Source organism: Rhincodon typus, chromosome 1, assembly GCF_021869965.1.
Source record: "Rhincodon typus isolate 14 chromosome 1, sRhiTyp1.1, whole genome shotgun sequence".
Lineage (NCBI taxonomy): Eukaryota > Metazoa > Chordata > Chondrichthyes > Orectolobiformes > Rhincodontidae > Rhincodon > Rhincodon typus.
This window is the reverse complement of record NC_063332.1, coordinates 86,680,262-86,696,451: the sequence shown is the minus strand read 5'-3', so window position 1 is coordinate 86,696,451 and position 16,190 is coordinate 86,680,262. Positions and strand designations below refer to the sequence as shown.

General features: G+C 43.4%; 1 protein-coding gene across 1 annotated transcript in view; it reads left to right on the top strand.

Moving 5' to 3' along the window:
* The window catches only part of LOC109916491 (NACHT and WD repeat domain-containing protein 2), an 84,541-nt gene that overhangs the window by 47,703 nt on the left and 20,648 nt on the right, over positions 1–16,190 (top strand). Inside the window, exon 6 of the mRNA XM_048600800.1 lies at positions 6,051–6,254. Within this exon, the coding sequence (XP_048456757.1) occupies positions 6,051–6,254 (204 nt within the window). The remainder of the gene's footprint in view (positions 1–6,050; positions 6,255–16,190) is intronic.

Sequence of the window (16,190 nt, the reverse complement as noted above, 5' to 3'; positions counted from 1 at the left end):
TAAGGAGCCTCCAAGTTGCTCAGCGTCAAACAGCATCTCAGTGCACAATCCACAGCTACCAGCTGCATGTGCCTCTCATCCACGGACATTGGCTTCCAACATTTGCCAAGTCCTCATGATCTTCTTGGCACCTCTCTGAACCACTTGCAGGACACCTAGGAACACAGACCTGCATGGAAACAATGCTGCAAGGACACTTTACATGCACAAACAGACACCCCAACTCATAGATTGAACCAAGCTGTACCTCAGTGCTCTTCGCTTGCATACTCAATACTCACTCAATGCCTACCAACACAGCTGTAGCATCCTTACTGTGCCAATTAATGTCACACAACCAGTCAGTTTGGTGAGTTGATCAGCAGTTCTCAGTCAAAGGTGGGTAAATCATGCTGTACAGCAGAGTGCAATGTCAAACTTATACCAGCGCCATGGGCCAGCAGCTTACACGATGAACACTGCATGTGCAGTGAGCAAACAGCCATGTCTCAAAGTCCTCGCTGAACCCCATGGAGGCACCGCCAGTCAAGGGGGTCCCAGCAGAGTGAATCATGGGCAGCCTGTCATACCAGGTCAGGTGATTGGTCATGGTCAGGTGTCCAGTCGCTCTGTTATCTGTCAGGGGGGTCCGTGCCTCTGCAGCCCAAGAAACAGATCATGGTCTGTCTTGCGGCTCCACAGTGGCCAGTCTGAATAGTAGGACTAGCGCAGTCTGGATGATGTAAAGGCAATGGCCAGGAATCTGGTCTTGTCTGGAGATGTCTGGTTAAGTCACTCAAAGGGGTGGGCCACTCTCTGTCCATCAGATAGATCCAGAGAAATTAAGGAAAAAGGCAGATGTAGGAAACAAGTGGTGGGGTTGGGGGGATGCACTGCCATGGGAAGGAGATGCGGGAATCTATTCATGAAGATTGTGAAGGGGACGACAGTCTTCATCAAGGACCGATAGAGAATAGCATTGATGGGAACAGGCTAATGTGGTAGGGAGAGGGGGTGTTCATCCACGGTCAGGAACAACCTGGCTTTAACGGTAGAGGACCATGTATGACCATACCCAGCATGGTCAGCTGATTGCAAGGGGCTGGGTGGGAAAGGTGGGCAGGTGCAGGCTCGTGTGAATGGTTGGGTTGCAAACTGGAGAAGTGCAAAGCCTCCTGAAATCATGGGAAAGGCTATCGTGGGGTGGCGGAGGGGGGCGGTGGGATCTGGATGTTTTGGGCCTCAATGATATGTAGAGGTAGAGGCTAGAAGCCAACTGTTAAAGAATATTCACTCGCACCTTATAGCATGCTGAAATTCAAAAATAAGCAATAGGGAAGATAGCATCTGTGACCTAACCCTGAGCAGGTGGAGTGAGTATCTCAACCTATGAGAGGGGGCTTCAAGACCCACCAATGTGAGGCCCTTTAGAAGGAAACAACATCACACGCAGACCCATGCACTGTACAGGACCTGCAGCTTCCCTATTCTCTGGTCATTCCTAATGCACTGGCTCCCTGTGTTCAGCACACCTCCCTGCCCAGATATTCTGACCACTTCATTCACACTGACATTTTTGCATAGAGACCAAGGAAACAACCGGGATATTTGACCAAGAGGAGCAGTGGTGTCAGCAGAACACCTTGCCCTGTATTCATCTTGTTAATTTTATTGCCACATGCTGCAGCAGGCTCTCTATGTAGATATAGGTCCATGTTATACCGTCTGCTGGTATGATGTTGGGCATCATGCAGGCACAGTTACATTCGGGTCTACATAGAGAGTCAAACAAATGGATGTGGTACAAAATTAATTCAATTTATACAAACATAATGCTCCAAATGCAGTGACCTGTGCTCCAAAGTTCCCGCAAAGGGGTGTTTTTCTCTCTTTCAGTTTCTCAGTGTTGTCCCAGGTTCTGCAGCGGGGGTGGAGGGAGCCTGCTCAATAGTGGAGCTCATTGTCCCTGGAGGTTTGGTCAGGTGACCCTTTTGCAATTTGCGTCTTGATGGACCTGATATGCCGAGGGCTTTCTTGCCAGAGACATATTGACCCACTTCGGCTTTAATTTCCAAGAGTCAAATTGGGTAGGTAAGGTGGAGGTTGAGAGGAGACTTTTGAGGGTCCTGTGTGTGGTTCCTCCTACAGCTGGGTGCCTCCTGGCAGCACTCTGCCTCCTCATATAGGGGCACCTGGAGTATGCACCAAGTTCCTCATCATTCTGTCACCATGCCTTTGGTCCTGAGGACCAATAGCTGGGCAAATAGAGTGCAAGTGAACACACCTCTCCAGTCGATCGTGAGACTGCTGGCCCTGGCTCTCTGTGGAGGGAGCCAGATAATTGCATGCTTCAGGCGTCTGGGTGCCTGTGGTGTAGCTGCACGCCTGCAGCAACTGGTCTGTGAGGGCCGTTGCCTCCCAAATACCTGTCTGCTACTCCTGTGCATGTGGATGAAGTCCCTGAATGTCAACACACTGCGTTCTCTCTTGTCTCGGGTGTTTCTTCCTTCACCAACTCTGGAGCTATTGCAGTGAAGTGCTCGCCAGATTGTGCTTCCCAACTTTCTAATGCTAATGTTCTGTCTGAGCTGGTTGGGGTGAGGGGATTGGGGGAGGTAAATGGGTGGGGGGATGAGGCTGGTGCAGGCAGCAGCCTAGCTGATGCTTCCTCTTTGGCCTTGATGTTCTGATAGCTCAAGCTGTTTCTGTGTCAAAGTTGTGGACATCCTGCTGGTACCTGCAAGACAAAGGAGAGAGAAGGCATCAGGCCAATGATTAGAAGTGGTGTCTGATGAATGGCACTCAGCAGGGTTAATGTGAGAGCTACAGCGGTATGAAGAATGGCACGTTCTGGGTTGGCAGGACATAAATGTCTTGACATCCCTGCAGGAGTAGTCCTGACCTTCTTCTGTGAAGGCAGGATTCAATCCACATACTGGATGAGCAGTCTGAAGTCAGGCACCTTGTGCTTTCTGCCCTATTGCGGGCTATCTTCTTCTGGAATGAGTGAGAGAAAGGAAGGGATTGAGTGAGGTGTAATTATGTAGCACAATTGTTAGTGATGTTACAGATAGTCAAAAGGTGATGAGGTTTTCCAAGCGAGTGAGTAGGCAGCATAGAAGCCATGCAGGGTTAGTGATTTGGGAGACTGGGATGGGTGAGAGTAAAGGAAAATGATGCAGGCAATAGTGAGAGTGGTAGATGATGAGAGATGGGTGAGGTAGCAGAGATAGAGTGAGTGTGAGATAGCAGAGAGAAGAGTGTGCCACTTAACCTGGAAAAGTGGAGTAGAGTATTGACCTTTTTACAGTACTGCTGGCTGTCCCTCCACATTGTAGAGACTGTACTGACATGGATGGCAATGCGGCCTTCTCAGCTAGTCATCTGGGAAGAGAATGTCCCTCCTCTGTCAGTCCTCTGCGCCAGCCCTTCCCCCAGCATTCTGTTGGAAAATCATGGTGCCACCTTCTCAGTCTCTGGTATCTTTACCCTGCCTGTCTGTTTCCAAGCTGGGAATCTTTGGAATGCCAGTGTCAACCAGATGCACAGCAGCCTTTTAACCATGGCGCGGATGCAAGGGGTGCTGGTCTTTTGCCAAATATCAGTTAAGTGGCAAGTTGTTCTGGGAACAATGCATGGTGAGATGGGGTTTGGATAGGAAAAGAGGGATGCGACAGGGGCAGGGCAGCTAGTTAATGAGGTCAGATACGGTGAGAAATCTTGCTAGATCTTACAAAGAGAAGCCCTCCAAAAAACATAATACAACTGGCATGTAGTCAAAAAAAATCTATGTTCAGCCAATAAGGAAAGTGATTTTCAACTACTTCAGAATCTTTCAAAATGCAAGGGCGTCCTAAATGAGTAATTAGCAATGCAATTCGCATCTTGAACTTCATAAAGAAAGGTATTAAACACAAAAAAGAGTGGTTTTCAGGGCTACTTCAGAGCACTGTTAAGGACCAACCACGTTGCTAGGGTACTGTTGCCATATGTTGGCCAGACCAGGTAAAGATATCAGATACACTTTCCCAGAGAGCTTAATGAACTTAATGGGTTTTTTATGACATTCGTGATGTGGAAATGCCGGTGTTGGACTGGGGTAGACAAAGTCAGAAGTTACACAACTCCAGGTTATAGACAACAGGTTTATTTAAAATCACAAGGTTTCAAAGCACTGCTCCTTTGTCCTGAAAGCTTGTGATTTTAAATAAACCTATTGAACTATAACTTGGTGTCGTGTGACTTCTGACTTTTATGATATTCAGCAACGGTTGCCATTATACTACATTTTAATTCTGGGTTTTCTTATTGAGTTTCAATTTTTATCGTAACCCATAGTCTGAATTAAATGTGTCACCAGAATATTAGCCTGGGGATCTAGAGTACTAGTCCAATGACATGACCAGTATTCTACCACCTGCCCTGTAGTTCCTGGAAATTGAGTATCTTTTTAAGGAACATTACAAAGTATATTTGTGAACTGAATTTATAGTTATGTTAAATGTAAAAGGGCAATGCTCTGTTCTGCCTTTTAAGTTATATGTTATCTCAAAAGTAGTTTTTTTTTTACTCAGTAGTGCTTTTAATCTGGTTGTTGCAGTAAGAGTCTTAAATTTGAAATCTGGTCTTGTCATCCTTTCAGCTCCCAAATGGAAGGTTCAAAATTATTTTTTTAAAGTGATCCATTTCTACAGTGATCATAACAATATGGAGGTAAATTTTTGTCCTCAGCATTTGGACAGTAATCTGGGAAGCCAATCAGCTGCTCAGTTCTCATCCCATTAATTTCACCGGAACGGGAATCAGAAATTCTGAAGTTTGGATGATCCATTCATCAAATTAATGCTCAGGTGGTGACAGAGATCTGCCTCAGTGTATCAAAATATAAAAGGATCGAGTTATACAGGGGAAATGATAATTCAACCAGGACAAACCAGATGGCTTACCCCTGCTCCTATTTATTATGTTCTATGAGTTTACTTCACAAAATTAATCTTTAGTTGTGAGAAATTATTAAACATCAGAGCCCTTCAGTACCATTATAATGAATCCATAAAAATTAAAATTCATCAAAAAGGAAATTGAATGAATTGATCAGCTACCTTTGAGTTGGGGGGGAGTAGGCTTCGACCTTTGTGGGGGGAGGGCAGGAGAGTAAAGGCCTCAACCTTTGGGCAGGCCTTGACTTTTGGGGGTGTGGAGGGAGGAGAGAGGTGGTGACCCTCAGGTTAAATCACCACCAGTCATCTCTCAGTGAGGGGAAAGAGCAGCCCCGTGGAGCGATGACAACTGAGCTACAGCTGACATTATCTGGGCTGGATCCAGCATCACCAACAAGAGTGCTGATCTTGAGGAGGAGACACTTTTTAAATGAGACATTAAACTGAGTCCCTTGTTTTGATCCCACGGTGCCATTTTAAAGAGGAGCAGTGCCTGATCAATACTTCTCCTTCAAACTGACGTGACCTAATGTCAGATTTATCTGGCCACTCTGTCAGTGCGTGAATGGGGTGCTTTGTCACAAGAGTGACTATATTTCCAAACAGTTCCATTGATTGTACCAGCTGCTTTCCCAGGACCTAGCTTGTGAAGGCCACTCCACAATTGCAGCAGAGACCTGGGAAAGGTCTTTATGTTTTTCAGGCTGAACGGTGAAGGAATCAGGGCAGCACGGTGACTCAGTGGTTAGCAACACTGCCTCACAGTGTTAGGGGCTTGGGTTCAACTCCACCCTTGGGCGACTGTCTGTGTGGAGTTTGCACGTTCTCCCTGTGTCTGTGTAGGTTTCCCCTGGGTGCTCTGGTTTCCTCCCACAGTCCAAAGATGTGTAAGTTAGTTGGATTGGCCATGCTAAATTGCCCATAGTGTCCAGGGATGAGCAGGCTAGGTGCTTTAACCATGGGAAGTGCAGGGTTACAGGGATTGTGTAGGGGATGGCTCTGGGTGGGATGCTCTTCAGAGAGTCAGTGTGGACTTGTTGGGCCAAATGGCCTGTTTCCACACTGTAGGGATCAGCTTTGGTGGTCTAGATGTAATAATGTCAACACAGTGATACCTTTGTTGTTTCATAGGGATTGTTTGGTGAAAAATATGGCAGCATTCGGCTGCCTGGGGAGGTTGAAACTTCTGAATTTGAAATGATTCTGGATGCTGCTGTAGAGGCGCAACTGGACACAAAAGTCCTGGAGGACTGTTATTGTAGAGATGAAAACTCCGTCCCACCAACATACTACCTCAAACCCAAGTCTGAAATGCTGAAGAATTACCAGAATACGGTACAGTTTTACAACATTCTAAGTGTTTACAGTACTTTGATTTAATTCTTTATCTCTGTTTCCTGTGAATATTTTCATAAAATATTCCTTTTTGAATTTTTTGGAAGTAACTTAGAGTCATAGAGTCATGTTCAGCAACTTGTCCATGTGAAGCAGATATCCTAAATTAATCTAGTCCCATTTGCCAGCATTTGGCCCTCATCCCTCTAAACCCTTCCTATTCATATACCCATCCAGATACCTTGTAAATGTTGTAATTTTACCAGCCTCCACCAATTTCTCTGGCAGCTCATTCCATTCACACACCACCCTCTGTGTTAAAAAGTTGTCTCTTAGGTCCCTTTTAAATCTTTCCCTGTCACCTTAAACTTATGCCATCTAGTTTTGGACTCCCTTACCCTGGGAAAAAGACCTTGGCTATTCACCCTATCCATGCCCCTCATGATTTTATAAACTTCTATACGGTCACCCCTCAGCCTTGAATGCTCCAGGAAAAACAGCCCCAGTTTATTTAGCCTCTCCCTATAGCTCAAACCCTTCAAACCTGGTAACCTCCTTGTAAATCCTGTATAGCCGCAACATGACCTCCCAACTCCTTTACTCAATGCACTGACCAATAAAGGCAAACACACCAAACTTCTTCACTATATTGTTTACCTGGGATTCCACTTTCAAGGAACTATGAACCTGCTCTCCAAGGTCTCTTTGTTCAGCAACACTCCCCAAGTCCTTACCATTAAGTGTATAAGCCCTGCCCTGATTTGCCTTTCCCAAATGCAGCACCTCACATTTATCTAAATTACATTCCACCTGCCATCTGCCCATTGGCCCATCTGATCAAGGTCCCATTGTATTCTGAGGTAAGCTTCTTCGCTGCCCACTACACCTCCAATTTTGGTGTCATATGCAAACGTACTAACCATTACTCCTATTTCACAACCAAATCATTTAAATAAATGACAAAAAGCAGTGGACCCAGCACAGATTCTTGTGGCATACCACTGGTCACAAGCCTCCAGTCTGAAAGGCAACCCTCCACCACCAGCCTCTGTCTCCTACCTTTAAGCCAATTCTGTGTCCAAATGGCTAGTTCTCCCTGTATTCCGTGTGATCTAACCTTGCTAACCAGTCTACTGTGCGGAACATTGTTGAACGCCTTACTGAAGTCCGTATAGATCACGTCCACCGCTCTGCCGTCATCAGTCCTCTTTGTTATTTCTTCAAAGAAATTAATCAAGCTCGTGAGACATGATTTCCCATGCACAAAGCCACATTGTCTATCCCTAATCAGTCCATGCCTTTCCAAATACATGTAAATCCTGTCCCTCGGTATCCCCTCCAACAACTTGCCCACGACTGATGTCGGGCTCATCGGTTTATAATTATCTGGCTTTTCCTTTCCATCTTTCTTGATTAGTAGCTGTTCGTCAGTGCATGGTTTAAGTGTAATGTCGTGTTTGAACTGTGCTGCTATAGAAATACCTATTCAAAGATGATGTTGGTACAGAACAATTTTCTGTAAGTCCATCCACAGTGATGCAACTAGCCTCAGTGATCTCCCTGGCTCATTGGTGAACATTGGTCTTTGTGTTCTGTGACCTTGGTGTTTAGATTTGCTGATAAACCATAGAACCAAATGCACCTGTGTTGAACAGATCTTAGGATCTATTACATTCTAAAAACAATTCTTTATGATTCCTAAACAGCCTACTTTCCCCATTTTCCAGACCTAGATACAAATCCTTCCAAAAGGACTAGATTTACTTTAAAGGCAAAAAGAGATTCAACCCTAGATAAAAAGCACATAATCAGATGGACAATTCGGAACCAATAGAGAGACTATCTTCGATTGTCAAATTTAACTTTTGACCTCAGCAGTCACTTAGTGTCACTGTTGTCATGCAATGCTGCCAAAGGGTACAAACTGGAGGGATCTGAACCCAGCCTTATCCTTTGTTCATACATGTGTTTTTTAGAAGGGTCACTGAAGGACAAGAACTTGTAGTCTTTACCCTTCCCCTCATCAATATCATTTGAGATCAGATGCTGTTTTCATCCCATAGTTCCCACTGAAACATCAGTGGCCCCAAACCATTTTTGCACATGGTCTTTTGAGTATTTTGTTCTGCTGCACTGAAGCAGTAGTTACTGAGGCTGAAATTTCAGAAACATCTCCAGGTGGATGAGGTCAGTAACAAATTGTATTTCTCTTCCCTATAATCGGTATTGAAACTTCTTCTAAATGTTTCTGGCAACCATCACCTTTAAAATCATCTGCCAAAATTCATATCAAATCCTTCTTTGTTGGTCCAAAACACAAACTTGCAACTCCTGATAGTTGCAACCAAGACATTCTCACAGATAGCCTCGTAACCTCATTTCCTTGCAACAGCTAAGCACAATACATTGCTGCAAACAATATATCCATGATTGGAATCTTCACACCATAGAATGACATTTGTGACTTTAAAAAGAGTTGTTTTGGTACTGTGGCAGGGGTGAAAACCTGACTGAGGGACATCAGGAATTAGGAAAGATAACATGGATTGCAAGGTAATAGCCTGTACAAGGAGAATTGGAATGTCGGAGAAAGGCATAGTATTTTGCAAGGACTATGTGGCCAAGCTTGGCTTCTTTTTTTAAGGAGATGGATGGAGGCAACAGATTTAAAGAACAGAAAGGTATCATCTGAACAGAGAAAATCATTTAGGATATCAGTTAATACAGGGACCAGGAAGGATTCTGGGCAATGAACAGCTTCAGGGGAACATGATAAGGGGAAGAGGAAGCCAGTCTCAAGAACAAGGTGAACTCAGAGAGTGTATAGAAAAGAGGAGAGAACTAGTGAAAGATGTAAATTCAAGGCTACGGCAGAGGTAAAGTGTAGCTGAAATTTATCTAGGTGAGGTAGTAAAATGGAGGGACCCAGACAAGGCAGCTGTTCAGAAGGATGACCTTTGTGGGAAAGAAGTCCATGTTATTTTTGAAATGATGGTGGAGATGATCTGGGAGAGGGATTGAAGGAAATGAATTCCAGTAAAGAAAATAAGTCAGGAGTTACCTTTCCATTTCAGTGTGATCTTAGAATAATGAGCATTTTTAGTGGACTTTAGAAGTGGGAAAATTCCTTTTAACACTCAGTGCACACAGTGTTGTGACTCTGCCTGTCAATCTGCAAACTACACACACAAAAATCAGTTTTCTGCTGTAATGCATGCTTCATAACTTGTAATGTTCTTTTATGTTTTATATAAACCAGGCCTTTGTATTAATCAGACCCTGATGAGCAATTGCTATCACGAATATGACATGGTGCGCAGCAGTGGAAAATATTGCACTAATGAGGCCTGTCATGCTCGAACAGCTAGCAAGCGAGTTATGTACAGGTGAAATGTGTGGTCTACAGTTTTAAATCATGCTAAAGTGCCCAAGGCAACCCTCAATGTTTTCGTTCATGACAACATCAAAGAGAGTTGAAAACATCACTTACTGTTAAGCAGACAAATCCCTGTCGAGAGGATAGTTTAACTTACTTGAGAGGGACATGCTCTGGATCAATAGCAAGCAAGAGAATGTCAAAAGCATGGCGCTAAATTTTACCAGAATTCAGCTAAGCGTCAATTTTGGCATGTTTTGTGGCAGATTTTTCTCTGTGAGCCTGAGCTATTGCTATTCTCAGAAACTCACCTCAGCTCATCATAGTGTCCCTCTTGCCAGAGTGCTCACCACTGCCGTGATCTCTCTGGTTTCCCAGCACCAGCCATGGACCAGGTCTGTCATATTGGTACTGTCCGTCATTGTGTACGTAGTGGGAGGGAACCAAAAAAGAAACACTTTCTCAGGGTCCATAGGTGACATGGTTGATTCATTGCAAATACAAGTGCCCATTTGTAAATTTATTTGCTGTTTAGGTTACTCATGTTCAGTTTCATCCCATCTTAGACCCCTGTCTAAGGGAGTATGACTCAAACCCTAATGTCGAATGCACCCGAACATCTTCTCATTGTTCAATGTGGGACCATCACATACTCAAAAGCAGTTGAAAACATTCACTTCTATTCAACACCACCAGAAGTGCATTTAAAAAAAAACAAACATATGCTGTATTTGCATCTGGAAACAGACACGGACTGCTCTCCTTTCAAGCAACAACAGATTTACACTCAATGACTAATCGTTGCACCCAGCTCAAGTCTATTGGAACAGGGTGTCAATTAAATCCTGTCTGGCTTGTTATGCCTGACACTGCAGTACGCTAACATGTTGACAGTAATGGTCCTCTTGTTCAATGCCCTCATCTTCCTCCTTGGAAGACAGCTGCCACTCTTACAGTTCTTCATAGTCCATCATATCCTCTCTTTGCCTGCTTCAGTTGTGCAGTGTGCAGCATGCTAGGATTATGCAGCATGTTCTCTCTGTTCTGTACTGCAAGACCGCATCCCCACCTTCTCCCCTGTCAGACTAATGCAAGCACTGGAACCTCAACAGGCCTGTCATTTGCTCCACATGGCTCTCGTGGAAGAATGTGGTCCATTGTATGTACACTCAGGCTCAGTCAAGGATTGCATGACAGAGTCAGCAGCCATGGTTTCAGAGATTAGCCCTTTTCTCCCAGTAACTGTCCTTGTAAGGCATTTAGCCCTTGATGATTTAGCATATTCCTCCACGCAGTGGGACGTGGAAGGCTGCGAAAAGAATGCCATGGACCTTTGACAGAGAAATCTTATCCTGATGAATGCAGCGCAAGCCATGTCATATAAGCATAAGATTGTAAGTGCTAAATGATTATTGATACATTATCAACCATCTCCCACACCATTCAAGAAAGATGGGACTGCAAAAAAGAGGATGTTGGCAAATACAGTGCAAGGTAAGAGGAAATCAGGTTCATGCCCTTGTGCAGTCTATGAGATTTTGGATTCGACCCTCCAAGCCACTCATCACACTGACTTGAAATCTATTGCTGTTCCTTCACTGTCGCTGAGTCAAAATCCTGGGATTCCCTCACTAAGCACATTGCAAGTCAACCCACAGTGATGGACTGCAGCAGTTTAAGGAGGCAGCTCATCATCACCTTCTCAAGGGCAACTAGGGATGGGTAATAAATACTTGCCCAGCCAGCGATGCCCATATCCCGCAAATAACCACAGTAAAGATTAAATTAATCCCTAGGCAGGTGTCTGTTTACCATTGCAAATCTTTGGCCCTGATTTTTGCTCCTGAATTGGGTAGCGAGAGTCAGGACATCTCCATGCCAATGGCAAGGATCTTGTCTCCGGGAAGGGTGGTTGTGGGATGGAGTTGGGTCTGCTTGCCCCCAGATGAAGAGAAGAGGCAGCACAAAAGCTGCAGCCATCAAGCTGAGCTGGTTCTCCTCAGTCCTCCGGGACTTTGTCCCAGTTGCTGTGTTAAAAATAGTCTTCACTCCTCTCAACTTTCACCACCCTCCAATCTCCATGCCCCACCAATGCCAACTGATAAGCCCATGTACCCAGCCCACTTCCAATGGCCCCTCCTACCCTCCATGATAGCCCATGCCCCTACCTTCTCCCATGGCTCTTATTGTTTCATGCCAAATTAACAGCAACTCCTGACAATTTTGATAAAAAGCCATCAGCCTGAAATGTTAGCTCTGTTTCTTTGCACAAATCCTGTTTTTTTTCCCAGATTTTTCATTTCTTATTTGAGATTTCCAGCGTCAAGAGTATTTCGTCATGCCAACCCATTACAGCCACCAAGCCAGCTCACCCATTATCCATTATCGACAGACCTCTCAAGCTATTTTAAGGTGAAGTAAATGTCTAAATATTTATTAAAGCTTATACCATAAAAACAAGACTTCTTATTCATGAAAACCCATTCAAAATATCTAAATTCCCAAAAGTGCATCCCCTCTTATAAAATACAGCTGATCCTCATTTTTCTTTTCCTGGGTTGTGGGCATCACCAGCATTTGTTTTCCATCCCTAATTGTTCTGGACCTGAGTGGCTTGCACTGCCACTTCAAAAGTTAGGAGTCAATCACATTTACTATGGATCTGGAGTCATATGAAGGCAAAACCAGGTAAGGATGGCAGATTAATAAACCAGAGAGGCTTTTAAGTCACTCACTGATAGTTTCGTGGCCACCATTATTACAATAGCTTTTTAATTCCGGATTTATTTGTTAAATTCAAGTTGTGCCAGCTGCCAAAGTGGGATTTGAACCCATGTTCCCACAGTATCAGCTAGAGCTGCTGGATTACTAGTTCAGCGATATTACTACTGTACCACCATCTCCGCACAACAATAAACTCTTTAAACTGTTAATCAAACTGTGAATGGAAGAACTCCAACTGAGGTAATGATAAGAACAAAAGTTTCCTCAAGTAGTTCATACAATTTCTCAATATACAAATTGTGTGCTATTCTACTATTGTCTTGAGTTCCAGTTCCTTTTGTTTCCTGTTTCTGGACTATATATCTATCAAGTGCTATAATTTACATCCTATTTCATAACATTTTACTTTTGCATCAAACAGTGATGCAAGTATAAAATATCAACCACATTTTCACTGCCTAGTATTTGTGTAATATCTTAAAAATACATAAGCATATAAGTTAAACATTGTCTCCCTTTCCTTAATGCTATTTAACAAACTACTTTTTGCCACATACCCAACTACTCAATTCCTTAAAATAATCTTGAGAATCTCAAAAATGCTGGTATTAAATTCTTTGTTTTCCAATTCTCTCAATCCCTTTGCATATTGGAGATGCAAACAATAGATTAGCTGCCAGATCATTAATCCACATTTAGTAATAGTTTTAAGTAGGTTGTGCTACAGTTTGTGAATTACAAGATGTAGATGAGGTGTAGCTTGTCGTAGAATAATTTACACCACTGAAGGATGTCATTCAGCCAAGTGAGTCACACTGATTCTCCATGGAGCAGATCAGTCAGATCTATTCCCCACTGTGGGGTGTCATCACTTGCTCAAGAGATGATGAGAAGCCCATACTGCTTCTTCCAGAGAGGATTCACAGAGCTACACGCTAACCAGGCAACTAAGCCCTGAAGTTCCAGGCCGAGGTTGTAGTGAAAGATGAGTACAGTGGTTGGAAGCAAGAGCAAGGGAGTGGCTTATATTGGGAAACTGATTCTGATGGCCAGTCCTTCAATCAGGCACTGATTTCCTTTGACTAAGGGACCCCCAGCCAAACACCCTTTTTCCAAAGTGACGAGCTGCCTGAATGGTTACAGCTATCTAGAATACTGCTTCCCACTGACGTGAGCCAAAGACCTTAACTAGTCCTTAATTGGCCATTTAACAGCCTGAATTAATAGCCAGGATGCAAGATTAATCATGGATCTTCCTGCCCAGAAGTTAATTCTGGAAGAGGAAGGAAGGTGGTGGAATTTGGGTATGTCACCATTCCACCTAAATATGTGCCCTGCCTACCTACAAACCTGCCACCTCAATTAGCAGAAGATTCCACCCTCTATCTCAGTAACCCTGCATGTTTATTTTCTTCAAGTGCTCATGCAATGTCCATGCTCATTTGCTTCCAACAACCTCGTAGGTAGTAGGTTCCAAATCATTGCCACTCACTATGTAAATGTTTTCTTCCTCGTATTTCTCTACATCTCTCACCCAGATCTTAAATCAGTTTCCCTTAATCCTTAAACATCAAGATAACGAGAACAGCTTCTCCTTGTCTACCTTATTCAAACCTGTCGTAATTTTGTATACTTGTATCAAATCTCTTTTGCTGCAAGAACAACTGTAGCTTCTCCATCTTATCATTGTTGCTAAAATCTTCCATGCCTGGAACTATTCCAATGAATCGCCTCTGCACCCTTCCAAGGACCCTTAGATCTTTCCAAAAGTGTGGCGCTCACATCTGGACTCAGTACTCTAGTTGTGATCTAACCAGAGCATTATAAAGGTTCAAAATAATTTCCTGCTTTTGTACTCAATGCTTCTATTTATGAAGCCCAAGATCCCATGTGCATTGCTGACTGCTGCCTCAACACATCCTGCCACTTTCAAGTTACATGCACCCCCAGGTCCTTCTGCTTCAGCATATCCTTTAGAATTGTACCCTTGAGTCCTTACTGCTTCTTCCTATCCCTGCTGCCAAAAGGCATCCGCTGACACTTCTCTGTATTAAGTTCTATCCATCATTTGCCTGCCCTTTCTGAAAGTCTATCCTTGTCCTATTGCAGTCACTTAAGAGCATCCTCACTGTTTATCAAGCATCCAAGTGTGGTGACATAGAGAGATTTATATATTTTATTTATACATGTGTTCTAAGCAGTGATTCTCAGAGAATACAATGTTCTACTTTCTTTCAGTCTGAAAAAAAACCATTTACCATGATCCATCGCACTCTGTTACTGGTCAACTTTTTCTCTAAGTTAGCAATTCAATGAGCAATCATTTTAACCAGCCATTTATGTGGAATATTGTGAAACGATTTTTTAAAAATCCATATTAAGTCCAATGATGTGAAGTTTATGTGGTTTGACTGTGCTAAATTGTCCATTGTGTCCAAGGATGTTCACTCCAGGTGGATTAGCTATGGGAGATGCAGGAATAGGGTAGGAGTTGGGTCTGGGTGGAATGCTCTTTAGAGATTCGGTGTGGACTTGCTGGGCCAAATAACCTACTTCCACACCATAGAGATTCTATTATTCTATATTATTGCTGTTTGAGAGTTTGGGTTCTAAAGTGGAATGCAATGCATATTTTTAAGTTGGAATTATAGGAAAATTATAGGTTATCAGTTTAATTTTAGATTTGTTCTGTGAGTGGTACCAGGTGTCTTGACTGTGCTGTACTCTTCTATGTTCTATTAGTAAAATGAAAGGTGTGCAGGGTAGATTGATCTTAGTAGGATAATAGGTCGGCACAACATCGTGGGCCAAAGGGCCTGTACTGTGCTGTACTGTTCTATGTTCTATTAGTCTATGTTCTATTTGTTTTGATATGTGCAGTTCAGTGAAGGTGTACTTTGAGGTGAACAATTAGGAAACAAAAAGTTAGAATAGAGAGAGAAAAAACACTACTGTTGACAGGGCTTCAGTACCACAGGAGGTCAGGACAATCCAGGAGAAGACAGGCAGTGTGCAAGTTTATTCAGAGATAACAGAACCTTAACAGCAGAAGCACTATTACTAACAATCTCTAAGCAGTCGGGACTGGTTGGTTTTGAAGTCAGTAAAAGAAAAGCTCCAGAAACAGAAGGCTGTGAGGTATCAGAGAGAATGACATCCTGCAAGGCTAGTGAAAACATGATTTTAAGGAACACATGTTAAGCTGTAAGTGAACTGAGTTAGCAATTTGTTTCAGGGTCTCAGAAAGACATATTAACTAAAGAAAATAGCACTGACTAAGTACACACAAAAAAGAGTTTTGCACAGAAGGAAACATTGCAGCCATGCCAGCTGAAAAGGAGCATTGGCATGGTGACAGGGGTCATCCTTCTTTGAGATTTGAGTGTCTGTAAGATTGTTATGAAGACAACTAGAGAGCAGGCCATCTTAGACTGGGTGCTGTGTAATGAGAAGTGAATCATTACCAGTCTAGCTGTGCAAGACCACTTGGGGAAGAGCGATCATAACATGATAGAATTTTTTATCAAGATGCAGAGTGAGGTTGTGATTCAGAGACTAGGGTGCTGAACCTTAATAAAGGGAACTACAATGATATGAGGCATGAGTTGGCCTTGATAGATTGGGGAAAGTTACTTAAAGAGATAACAGTGGATAAGCAATGGTAAACATTCAAGGAAAGCATGGGGGAACTGCAACAACTGTTTATTCCTGAGATAGTAGGAACTGCAGATGGTGGAGAATCTGAGATAACAAGTTGTAGAGCTGGATGAACACAGCAGGCCAAGCAGCATCAGAGGAGCAGGAAAGCTGACGTTCGGGCCTAGACCCTTCTTCAG